Genomic DNA, 12,531 nt, shown 5'->3' on the forward strand with positions numbered 1-12,531 from the left:
AAAAGAAAAAGAAAAAAAAAAAAGAACGCTGCCGATGATGAACCGCCGAGGCTTCCGTACTCCGTTCAAACTGGCCCAGCCCAGCCAATTGAAAGGCCCGGAAGACGCACGTGGGCTGGCCCTAGAGAGACCTAGGTCCGGGCTAGGCCGGGTCACGTGACGAAAGAGTTACAGCCTCTCTAGCCGGTCGGTCCTCCCAGCAGCTCGTTTCCTCAGCATCTTATGCTGACCGGACCACAGCTCCTTGCTGGAATTGGGAGTTTGGCAGTGCGCTGGGGGGGTTTGGTGTGCGATGGGCCTGAGACCCCCTCGGCCAGAGCCAGCTGCGCTCCTGTCAACCCCTCCAATAGGAATTGGACTGTCCCTCCCTCCCCCAGGCTGGAGACTACTTGGGATGTGTTCACCACGTGCGCGCAGGAAAAGCGCGGAGAGACCATCACGCGGGTGGACTTGATACCCAAAAACAAAGGGAAGAAAGCCGGACAAAGGGGTGCCTGTGCTGGGCTGGGTTCCTACAGATACCTCCGCCACGTTTTATGTTACAGATTTTTCCAGTACTTTTTCGAAAGTTTTTACAGAGAAATTAACACACACACACACATATATATACAAGGATATAACACTTTAAAGAAAATAAACTGGAGCCAGAGGCCTAATCCTTTTCCTTACCTGAAGTTGAATGAGGTGGAACAGCTCGGGAAACAGGCGAGGGTGAGATCATGAAGAAAGAAATCTTCGCGGTCCTTGCGCCGTCTGAAATCGATGGGGCAGTTTCTCGATAACAAACGGTGTAGGAAAGAGCTGAAGCTTCTCGACCAGCCCTGACAATGACAAAGTGGGCGAACTCCTACCCCCAGGAGCCTCAGTTTCCCCACTTGTCAAATCAGTATAAGAAAGGAAAAAAAAAAAACAGTTTGCTCGACTAGAGATAATTCAAGTTAAGCATTACCTGGCCGGCGGCAAACTGTTCTTTTAAAATGTGGCTTTTGCCCTGCAAGGCTCAAGGTCGTCCTTCCCCTGTATTGAGCCCCTCCCTAAACCAATATTTACAGAATCAACGAAGGATCCGATCCCACAGGACAATGCAATCCTGCCTTTGAGGGATTTTCTGATCCCCTAGGTAAGACGCAGGTCAATTTTTAATTCAGCCTGAAGGGTTTCTTAGCCCACTTCCCGTTGGTAAGTCAGTTCCAGCTCCGTTCATTCACGAAAAGCAAGTACTGGGGCCTGCCAGGCTAGAAAGGGGTCGGCTTGTGCCTAACTCCACTCCGAGAGTTAGAGAATTCCTAAAAGAACAGAGGGAATTCCTGCCCCAGCCACCTCCACTAGACCCCAGCTTGAACCACACGTGCAGAAAGCCGCCACCTACGCATGCGCAAAGACCTCTGCCTCGCCCCGCCGGGTAAGTCCTAGAACTACAAATCCCATCATGCCATGCGCCTAGGTCCCTCGCTTTGGAGCTCCGGCTGGAAATCAAACAGGGAAGGGTCGTGAGAGACCCGCCGGGCTTAATGCTGAGCGGAAGGAAGATTAGTATTTGGCGGCCAGGACTACGTTTGGGGGTTTCGGAGGGTACGAGTGATGGGAGATCTCTGAACAGGTTTGGGAGCTGATGTAGATAAGGGTCAGATGGAAAGCAAACTTGGGATGCAGGAAAAATTTGTTAATGTCCACCTCTTCTCTTTACTATACCAAGTTTCCTGCAGCTCGGCCAGACACTGGGAGAAGCAGGTCCTTGCCGCATGTAAGATCCTCTGTTGATTCTCGCGTGGTGACACTAGTCTTTCTTACTGAATGGGGCAAGTTTGATTGTTTTTCGTTTTGTTGTTTTAATTATTTGACCAGAGCGAGAAAGAGAATGAAGAAACAAGCAGCCAGGTCTGGGACTCAAACTGTTGTCAGCCATGTAGGAGTCTAGTGCTTTAACCACCACGCCACATGCGGGCCCTATTTTTTTTTTTCCTTTTTAAATTAACCCCCCCATTTATTTTTCTTAAAAAATTTATTTTTTTAATCAGGTTTTTGTTTTCTTTTGTTTTTGCTCCGGAGTATGTGCACTCACTGGAGAGAGAGAGAGGGAGGGAAAGTAGAGAAAGCAAGCCACTAAGTCTGGGACTCCAAAGCGGTTGGCCCTGTGGGAGTCCAGGACCTTAACAAGCACAGTACCATGTGGACCCCACCCCCCTATTTCTTAAATACTTGATATATGCCAAACCTTCTTTTTTTCAATACTTATTTTTATAAATAATTCTTTATTTAACTTTTATTTATTTCAGTTTCACCAGAGAGAGAAAGAGAAAGTGCAAAAGTGCGTCGCCACGTCGGGGACTCGAACCATAGCTGGCGTGTAGAAGTCCGGCGCCCTTAACCACCACGCTGCCGGGTAGCCCCCAAAGTGATTTTTTTTTTAAGAATGATTTATTTATTTATTGTCATTCGTTATTATTTTTTGATGAGCAGAGAGAATGGAAAAGCGAGAAAGGAAGCCACCAGATCCAGGACTTAAACTCTGGTCAGCCATGTGGGAATCCAGCACCTTCTAACACCACGCTACCTGCCGGCCCCATGCCGATCCATTTTGAAATGTTAGTTCATGCAAGTCTCACGACCCTATGCATGGTAATCAACTTCAACTGGAAGCAACCGGTGCAAGAAAACAGGAAGCAGGCCCCGAAGCCTGAACGTGAGATGGGAGACAGACGCACACTAGCTTCAGTGTAAAAGGCAGTATTTTTTCAGACATAAACCAACCTCTTCACTGACAGAAGCAAGGACAGTTTTTCTTTTTAAGAATTATTTTATTTAACTTTATTTATCCATTTGTTTATCTTTTTTAAAAGATTTTTAATTTTATTTATTCATTCATTTATTTTAATTTGACCAGAGAGAGACACAGAAAGAAAGAGAGGAACCAGCAGTTAGTGTAATGGCTATGTTGCTGGACTCCCATGTAGTCGACCGTGGTTCGAGTCCCGGACTCGGTGGCTTAAACTCACGCCAGGCGCGTGTGCGTGCGTGCCGAAGATCCCGAGAGGAGAATGGAGGAGAAAGGATTGCGGCGTGGCCATCCCCCCCTGGGGAGTGATTTCTCGCTTTCTATCTCTCTGTCTCTCTCTGTCTGGCGACCGCACGCGCCCTATAGCCAAAAAAAAAAATAAAAAAAAAAAAAAAAAAAAAAAAGAGAGAGAGAGAAACCAAGGCCTGGGACTTGAACCATAGTCAACCATCTGAGAGTCTCCCGTGCTTTAACCACCATGCCACCTGCTGGTCCCCGTTTGTTTATTTTAATTTGACCAGAGAGGGATAGAGTGAGAGAAAGAGTGAGAGAGAAAGTGAGAAAGCAAGCTGCCAGGTCCAGGACTCGAACTACATTCGGCCATGGGGAATCCAGTGCCCTTTACTACCACGCCATCTGCCAGTCCTGATAGGTGTTTTAACAACTTGAGGGTTAGAGTTGACAAGTTGAGGGGCCAGCAAGTGGCATGGTGGTTAAGGCGCTGGACTCCCACATGGCAACCACAGTTTCAGTCCTGGACCTGGTGGCTTGAAAATCACGCTGGGGCTGTGTGTGCGTATGCCCAAAATCCTGAGAGGAGAATAAAGAAATTATGGTGGGGTAGTCCCTCCTGGGGGGTGATTTTTCATTTTCTCTTATGTTTCATTCTGTCTCTCCCCAGCAAGCTCAAAGGCCCTATGGAAATCCTAAAACAAAGTTGAGTAGTTGAATTTTGTTTTAAGAAATTTATTTATTTATATTTATTTTTATTTTGTTTATGTATTCATTTATTTTAATTTGACCAGAGAGGGACAGAATAAGAGTGAGAATGAAAAAGAGAGAGAAAGGAAGCCACCTGGTCCAAGTCTTGAACCACGGTTGGCCACGTGGGAGTCCACCACCCTTAACCACCACAGCACCTGCTGGCCCCATTAGTTGAATTTTTTTGTAGGTGGAGGTGCACTCATGAGAGGCCTGCGAGACCAGACTAGTTGAATATTGTCCTGCCTTTTGACTGTAGAGATGCTTCTCTTTTGTTTTTTAATTTGCTGTATGGTACGTGTGCTTACTAAATAGGAAGAGAGAGAGAGAGAGAGAAAGTGAGAAAGGATCTCCTTGGAATGGGGAATGATCGTACCACATCCCTTCTCTGTTCACGATTTTGGGAAGACACACACATACACACACACACACACTCGCCTGGCATGTTTTTCAAACTGCTGGGTCTGGGAGTCAAACCCCACACCTGGCCATGTGGGATCCAGTGACCCTAACCATCATGCCATGTGACTAGTCCTGATGCTTCTTCTTAAGAGTTATTCATTTAATTTTATTTATTCAATTTGACCAGAGAGAGAGAGAGAAAGCTGCCAGGTCCAGGATTTGAACCGTAGTCAGCCATGGAGGATTCCAATACCTTCACTACCACTCTACCTAATGGCTCTGATGCTTCTCTCTTCTTTTTTCTTTAAGAGAGACTTTTGTGGGACCAGCAGAATGATTATAGCACTGGACTCCCATGTAGTAGACCATGGTTCAAGTCCCAAACTGAGAGTCTTAAGTTCACACCGGGTGCTTGTGAGCCCAAGATCCCGAGAGGAGACTGAAGAACGGATTGCAGCGTGGTCATCCTCCCTCGGGGGTGATTTTTTTCATTTTCTGTCTGTCTGTATTTCTGGCAAGCACATGCACCCTACTGCAAAAACCTCTTAAAAAAAGAGAGAGAGATTTTCCCTATAGGGTGCATGTGCTGGCCAGAGAGACAGAGAGACAGAAAGTGATAAATCACCTCCCCAGGGGGGATGACCACATCGTAATCCCTTCTCCCCCACTTCTCCTCTAGGGATTTTGGACACACACGCATGCATGCTCAGCATAAGTTTTTTTTTTTTTTTTAATTCATTCATTTATTTCAATTTGACCAGAGAGAGACGCACAGAAAGAAAGTGAGAAAGCAAACTACCAGGTCTGGGACTCAAACCGTGGTCGCCCATGTGAGAGTGTCCAGAGCCTTAACTACCTCACCACCTGTTGGCTCCCCGGCATGAGTTTTAAGCCATCCCAGCCAGAGACGCAAACAGCGGTCGACTCTGTGGGAGTCCAGCAACGTAAGCAGGATGCCACCTCCTGGTCCCAGTGCTTCCGTTTTACCTGTTGTATAGGTGAACAACCTCCACCGTGGAAAAACCAAGCGACTTGCCCAAGATCACACAACCAACAGGCATCAGCATAGTCGGAGGCCAGGGCTGCCAGACTCACCAACACCGGAACGGAATTCTCCTCCCGCTTTAGGCTTTTCCCAGGTCGGGGCTGGGAAGCACGTGATCGGAGGTTCCTGAACTTTCAGCTCTTCCTGTCTCCTGGCGCTCCAGAATAGAGGCTGAGCTGCTGCAGGGGTGACCTAGTTCTCCTCCTTGTTTCTTTTTAAAGATCCAGCGGCGGCTGGTGGCTTTGGGGGAAGAGACGGTAGGGACGGCTCTGCCAGCCTGTTTTCCTGGCCGCCATACTCCCTCCCTAAGGCACACTCACCGGGGGCCAGCTCGCTATGCCCGAAGTCAGAGGGAGACACCTTGGAGCTGCTGTCCAAAATAAATCAGAAGCGCCTCAGCGTGTGTGCACAGGGAGGGCGGGGCATGCTCTCCATTGGGAAGTCGGCTTCTTCCTCAGCCCAGGTCTTCGCACCTGCTGTTTTTTCTGCCTAGAAAACTCTTCCAAGGGCCATCCTCCCTGCCTGTCCATCCTCCAAGACTTGGAACAAATGTCGCTTTCTCAGGGAGAGTCTCTCTCTCTCTTTTTATTTATTTATTTTTGAGAGAGGTTTTTGCTATAGGGTGCATGCAGTCGTAGAAAGACACAGAGACAGGGAACCAGCAGTTAGCGTAATGGCTATGTCGCTGGACTCCCACATAGTCGAATGCGGTTCGTGTCCCGGACCCGGTGGCTTAAAAATCACACCGGGTACATGTGTGTGCCCAAGATCCTGCGAGGAGAATGGAGAAGGGATTGCAGCGTGACCATCCCCCCTGGGGGGTGATTTCTCACTTTCTGTCTCTCTGTCTCTCTCTCTCTCTGTCTGGCGAGCGCACGCACCCTATAGCGAAAACCTCTCCCAAAAAAAAATTAAAAAAAAAAAAAAGAGAGAGAGAGACAGAAAGCGAGAAATCACCCCCCGGGGGGATGGTCCCGCCCCAATCTTGGGACCTTGGGCACGCACGCACACACGCCTGGCGTGAGTTTTAAGCCACCGGGTCCAGGACACGAACCGCGGTCGACTACGTGGGAGTCCAGTGACATAGCCATTACGCCAACTGCAGGTCCCTCTCAGGGAGATTCTCTGTGATCGCCTTACTTAAAATTGGTTTCTTGGGGCCAGCAGGGGCAGAGTGGTTATGGCACTGGACTCCTGGACTCCCACATGGCTGACCGTGGTTTGAATCCTGGACCTGGTCCTGGTAACTGAAAATCACACCGTGTGTCTGGGCGTGTGTGCCCAAAATCCCGAAAGGAGAATGGAGAAGGGACTGCAGCGTGGCTATTCCAAAAGCGAGATGATTTCTCACTGTCTCTGTCTCTCTCCAGTGAGTACATGTATCCTGTGGCAAAAGCCTTAAAAAGAAATGCTGTCTTTTCCACTCTCATCTGGGTCCCTTTCAGGATTTTTCCCCATAAAACGTCTAACTATGTGGTGTGTCCTGTGTGTGTTTGTACACATACATATAAAATTTCTTCCATGGAGACACCCCTCTAATCGGGTCTCACACCACCCCCTCCCAGCCTCAGTTGGTCAGATCAAGGCCACATACCCAAAATGTATCAGGAAACCTTGGAAGGAGCTAGCAGGTGGCATGGTGGTTAAGCCCGCTGGATCCCACGTGGCTGATTGAGCCATTCAAGTCCTGGATCCAAAGGCTTGAAAATCCTACTGGGCACCCGGGACCAGCAGTTAGCATAATGGCTATGTCGCTGGACTCCCACGTAGTCGACCGCGGTTCATGTCCTGGACCCACTGGCTGAAAACTCACGCCGGGCGTGTGTGCGTGCGTGCCCAAGATCCTGAGAGGAGAATGGAGGAGAAGGGATTGCGGCGTGGCCATCCCCCCGGGAGGTGATTTCTCACTTTCTGTCTCTTTCTGGTGAGCGCACACGCCCTATAGCAAAAATCTCTCCCCAAAAAAGAACATCACACCAGACACATGTGTGTGCATGCCCACCCAAAATCCTGAAAGGGGAATGGACTGCAATGTGGCCGTCTCCCCCACGGGTGCTTTCTCACTTTCCTCGTCTGGCTGTCTGTCTCCAGCCGACTACATGGCTTAAGTCTCAGATGTGACAACCTGGAAAACACACTGAACACATACACATGTGAGCCCAAGATCCTGAAGAGAGGGAGAGAGGGAGGGGTGCCATAACCATACCCCATAAGTAGTGCTTTCTCACTCTCCCCTCCAGCCATGAAGATTTAAAAACAGAGGGGCAGGGCTGGCAGGTGGCATGGTAGTTAACGTGCTGGATACTCCCACATGGCTGACCACAGTTCAAGTCCCAGACCTGGTGGCTTGCTTTCTCACTTTCCCTCTGTCTCTCTGGTTAAATTTAAAGAAATAAAATATAAATAAAATTAAATAAGTAATTCTTATTTTTAAAAAATAATTTTTTTATTTTTTAATTTGACCTGTTAAAAAAAAAAAAAAAAGAGGGGCCAGCAGGTGGCACGATTATAGCACTGGATACCCATGTAGTCAACCATGGCTTGAGACCTGGACCTACCTGGCAGCTTAAAACTCACACTGGGCGCATGTGTGTGTGTGCCCAAAATTCCGAGAGGAAAACGGAGAAGGGATCGCGGGGTAGCCACCTCCCCACGGGGTGATTTTTCCACTTCTGTCTCTAATGAGGGCATCCACTGTTTAGCAAAAATCTCTCTAAAAATACAGTTTAAAAAATAAAAATAAAAAGATAATGGTAACCAGCAGTTAGCATAATGGCTATGTCACTGGACTCCCACGTCGTCGACCGCGGTTCGCGTCCCAGACCCGGTGGCTTAAAACTCACGCCGGGCGCGTGTGCGTGCGTGCCCAAGATCCCGAGAGGAGAATGGAGGAGAAGGGATTGCGGTGTGGCCATCCCCCCTGGGGGGTGATTTCTCGCCTTCTGTCTCTCTGTCTGTCTCTGTCTGTCTGGCGAGCGCATGCGCCCTGTAGTGAAAACCTCTCTAAAAAAAAAAAAAAGAATAGAAAGATATTGTTCCAGGGGCTGGCAGGTGGTATGGTGGTTAGGGGCACTGGGCTCCCACATGGCTGACTGCGGGTCAAGTCCCAGATCTGGTGGCGTGCTTTCTCTTTTTCTTTCTCTGTCCCTCTCTGGGCAAATGGAAATACATAAATAAAGTTACATAAAATAACCCTTTAAAAAAATAATAAATATAACATTCTGAATGCTCACCCTAACCAGCACATAGGCTCTGAATACAATCCCGTCGCCTCGTTCCCCGGCTCCAGGCACGCAGGCCTCCTCCACGCTCGTGGTCGGGCGGGCACTCTCCAACCTGTCTTTTCACTGGCTGTTCCCTGTGTCTGGGACACGCTTCCTCGGCTCCCTCAGTCCCCTGAAGAAAAGCCCATAAACTGGATATGCCCTCCCGTCACCAGCCTGCTCCTTGGGCTTGCTGGCAGTCACCCCCTGAGGCATCCCCTCTATCTCCTGGAGCAGCACCCAGGGTGCTTTCTGCTCACGGCTGAGGCCCCAGGCCTAGGGCAGTGCTGGCCCGTCCTCGTGCTCAGTGAGTCTTCGCTACATGAACTAAAAACGGCTTTGGGTGGGGCTGGTTGGGTGGCGTAGTGGTTAAGGCGGCTGGATCCCTATGAACTTGGTGGTTCAAGTCCCACACCCGGTGGCATAAGGACCTTGCTGGGCACATGTGCGTGCGTGCCCCAAATCCTGAGAGGATAATGGAGGAGGGATTTTGGCATGGCCACCCCCCTGGTTCTCTCTCACTTTCTCTCTTTTTGTCTGTCTCTAGTGAACATATGTGTGCTGTAGCAAAAATTTTTAAAAAATAAAAAGAAGAAAAGCTTAGGCCAGGCCTAGATGGGGCTGTGGACAGAAAGGAACCTATGGCACCATGGTGGCGTGCGTTCAGGGGTAAGGAGATGCCCATGTCCTTCTTACCTCCACCTCCCTGCCCTGCCCTGCCATCCAGGGCCAGTCCTGGTTTCGTTAGGGAAAGCTCAGTTTCAAGAGCCTAAAAGCAGGGCCAGCAGTTGGCGTAATAGTTACGTCACTTGACTCCCTCATAGTCAACCGCGGTTCGAGTCCCAGACCCGGTGGCTTAAACTCACGCCGGGCGCGTGTGCGTGCGTGCCCAAGATCCCGAGAGGAGAACGGAGGAGAAGGGATTGCGGCGTGGCCATCCCTGCTGGAGGGTAATTTCTTGCTTTCTGTTTCTCTGGTGAGCATATGTGCCCTACGGTAAAAAAATCTCTAAAAAAATAAAAAGAAAAGAGCCTAAAGAAAACAAAGCAAGCACACAGGTCCGGCACTAAGTCAAATTCTTTACTTCCCAGAAGTGACGGTGAGGGGCAGGGGTGAGGGCGAGAGGAGGAAGACAGAAAACGCCAGGGGGCGGGCGGGGAGAGGACAGTGGGCCACTGTCCTATGAGTCTCAGGAGCAAGTGCTCAAGGTACAAAAGAGTCCTGGAGGGCCGGCGGCGGGGGCGTCTCGGTGTCCTGCGGGGAGTCCTCGGGGAGGCCACGCCGCCGCGACATTAAATAGTTATGTACATCGCAGAGAGTCCCAGGCCGTGGGCGGGCAGGGGAGGGGTCATTTCACCAGGGGCCGAGTTTTATCGTCGTCGCCGCATTGGTGGGCTTTGTACTTTTTCACTTCCGCCATGTACTTGGCCCACGCGTCCCCTTTACTTGTTAATACCTGTCGGGGCAGGGAGGAGGGTGGGGGTTGGGAGAGCGGGTGCAGGGGAGGCCAGAAGCGCGGTCAGGACTGTCCTGGACAGCCGATCCCTCATCCCCGGGGCTGCCCCAAAGGCCCAGGGTTCCAGATGAACACAGGCAGGGACCGGTTCTCTGGGCTGGCGGCCCCGGCACGAGGCTGGAAGGGAGAAGCACAGGGTCTCCGGCCGCCCCCCGCCCAGCCCGCTCACCTCATCCTCCGTCTTCTGCTTCTTGGCCACTATCCCCGTCTTGAGGGCTAGTTTGTTCCCGCCTCTGCGTTTGCCCACCTGGGTGAAGGGACAGAAGACTGCAACGGTTACAGGAGCCGGGCCCGCGCTGGGCGGCGCTGAGGCCCACTACACCTTCCTAGCCCGGCCCGGTGGCCCGTCCCGACGCCGCGGCCAGCTCCGACAGCCGGCGACCTGCGCAGCAATCAGAGGAGCACATGCGACTCTTAGCGCCTGCCCTGGGCCCGCCATGCCCAGGCTGCCCTCCCGGGGAGCAGAGGAGCACCCATGTGGGTGTGCCAGGGCCTCCCCCTCCTTCAGCAGGAAGGCGACAGCTTTTTAGGGAGCGTTTACTGTCTGTGGAACCCTGTGCCTAGGGCTGTGCACGAACTAACATCACCCTCTCTCCCTTTCAGTGACTCCGAGGTCAGAACCGCCCGTTTCTGCAGAGTGGAGGTCAGGCTGGCAAGGAATGATGGAGCTGGATTCGGGCTCGGGTGGTCTGAGCCACTGGGCGCATCGCTAACCAGCAAGCAACACGGTCTCCCCTGTATCTAACCTGGCCTGCTCTATCTGCGAATGCACTCAGTGACTCCCGTTCAAGGAAGGTCCTCTCAGTTGTCACACCCACCCAGGACCTGACGCTTCCTTCCACCCCATCTTCTCCCGGGGACTGAGGGCTTCCTGTGTGGCAGGGGGGACAATGGTTTCACAGACATCACGCCATCTGCACCCCTCAACTAGGTATGAAATGACATGTACTGATGGACTATTCTCAAATCTTTTTCGTTTCTGTTTTGTCATTTTTTGTTGTTGTTGTTTTTGCATGCAGTCAGCTGAGAGAGACAGGAGACAGAGAGAGGGAACGAGATAAAGCACCCGGCTGGGGGGGGTTGGCCACTCTGCCATCCCTTCTCCTCCATGCTCCTCTCTGGGTCTTGGGCACACACGCATTTGTCCAGTGTCATTTCCGGCCACCAGGTCCACAGCTTGAACTACCACATGGGAGTCGAGTGTCTTAACCACGCCACCTGCGGGCCCCTCTCACACCCACCTTTAACAGAAGAAACTGAGGCTTGGCGAGGTTAAAGCACAAGCCCGAAATCACACAGCCGATCCGGATTTGACCCTTCTCGGCACCCCCATTCTAACTGTGAGTCTCAAGTCCTCAAGTCAATGTTTTTCCTTGCTCCCTATAGAGATGCGATCTCAACACCAGAGACGAAACAAGCTCAGAGCTGACACTCAATATACGTCCCACTGGGACCAGCAGTTGGCGAAATGTCTATGTCGCTGGACTCCCATGTAGTCAACTGCGGTTCACGTCCCAGACCCGGTCGCTTAAACTCACGCTGGGCGCGTGTGCGTGCATGCCCAAGATCCCAAGAGGAGACTGGAGGAGAAGGGATTGTGATGTGGCCATCCCCCTGGGGGGTGATTTCTTGCTTTCTGTCTCTGTCTCTCTGTCTGGCGAGCGCACATGCCCTATAGCAAAAACCTCTCAAAAAAAAAAAATATATATATATATATAAATACATGTCCCATTTATTTAACCCGGAGTCTCTCAACCTGGTGCTCATGACATTCTAGGGAGTATGATCCTGGGGGAGGACACCCTAGGCCTTGTAGATGTGGAAAAGCATCCCTGGTCTCCACCCCTAGATGCACTAGCACCGCCACCCCTAATGTGACAACCAAAAATGTCCCCAGACTTTTTGCCACATGCAGGGATGGGGGGGTGGGAGTCATCCCCAATTGCGAACCACGGGTTTAGGAACCGGGCAGATCTTTTTTTCCCAGGATCACCTCGCAGAACCCGGAACACATCCGAAGATGCAATAGTGTCCATTATAACAAGTGGGGGGTCCGCTGGCCCAGAGGCTCCGGGAAAGCAGCGATCTCTAGGCTGCCGTGGTCGCGGCCATATGCCCAGCCCAAGGTAAAGCGCTCAGAAAATGGACATTGATCAAGGAACGCTCAGGGAAGTCAAGGAGTTTTCCTAAGGTCACACAGTAAGCGTCTGACTCTAACGCGCGCAGCTCAAACGGAATCTGTCCTCGGTCCCCACGGTGGGGAGCGGTCCCAGCATCCAAAGTCCAGGCAACTAACAGGAATCCTGGTATCCAGGTTCCCCCATCCCTGGAGTGTCGCAATTCAACTCCCAGTCCCCGCGGGCAGGCTCCAGAGAGTCCCCACCCCAGGTCCCTGTCGTCGGGAATCCAGGCTCCACGACCTCACGCCGGTAACCCGTTCGGTGCCCGAGGGTGGACCTGGATCCCGCTGCCCGCTCTCGGGCCCCGATTCTCCCAGCCAAGGCAGGCCTCGGCGCCCGCCCCCCCACCCGCGGCTCCCTTCCAAACT

At 51.5% G+C, this 12,531-nt stretch overlaps 2 protein-coding genes across 2 annotated transcripts in view; both read right to left on the reverse strand.

Annotated features, from left to right (window-relative positions):
* Positions 1–943, reverse strand: part of TNPO2 (transportin 2) — an 18,518-nt gene extending 17,575 nt beyond the window's left edge. The window contains 1 exon segment of the mRNA XM_027776760.1: positions 670–943. The gene's annotated coding sequence lies outside the window, so the exon portion shown is untranslated.
* Positions 944–9,526: 8,583 nt separating this feature from the next.
* Positions 9,527–10,230, reverse strand: TRIR (telomerase RNA component interacting RNase; the record flags this gene model as incomplete). Its single annotated transcript, XM_014592626.1, is given in 2 exon segments — positions 9,527–9,923; positions 10,153–10,230. Coding segments are annotated over 2 exon segments (186 nt in total), but the record flags the coding sequence as incomplete, so codon positions are not given.
* Positions 10,231–12,531: the final 2,301 nt, after the last annotated feature.

Source organism: Tupaia chinensis, unplaced genomic scaffold (genome assembly GCF_000334495.1).
Source record: "Tupaia chinensis unplaced genomic scaffold, TupChi_1.0 Scaffold138060_1, whole genome shotgun sequence".
Classification (NCBI taxonomy): domain Eukaryota; kingdom Metazoa; phylum Chordata; class Mammalia; order Scandentia; family Tupaiidae; genus Tupaia; species Tupaia belangeri.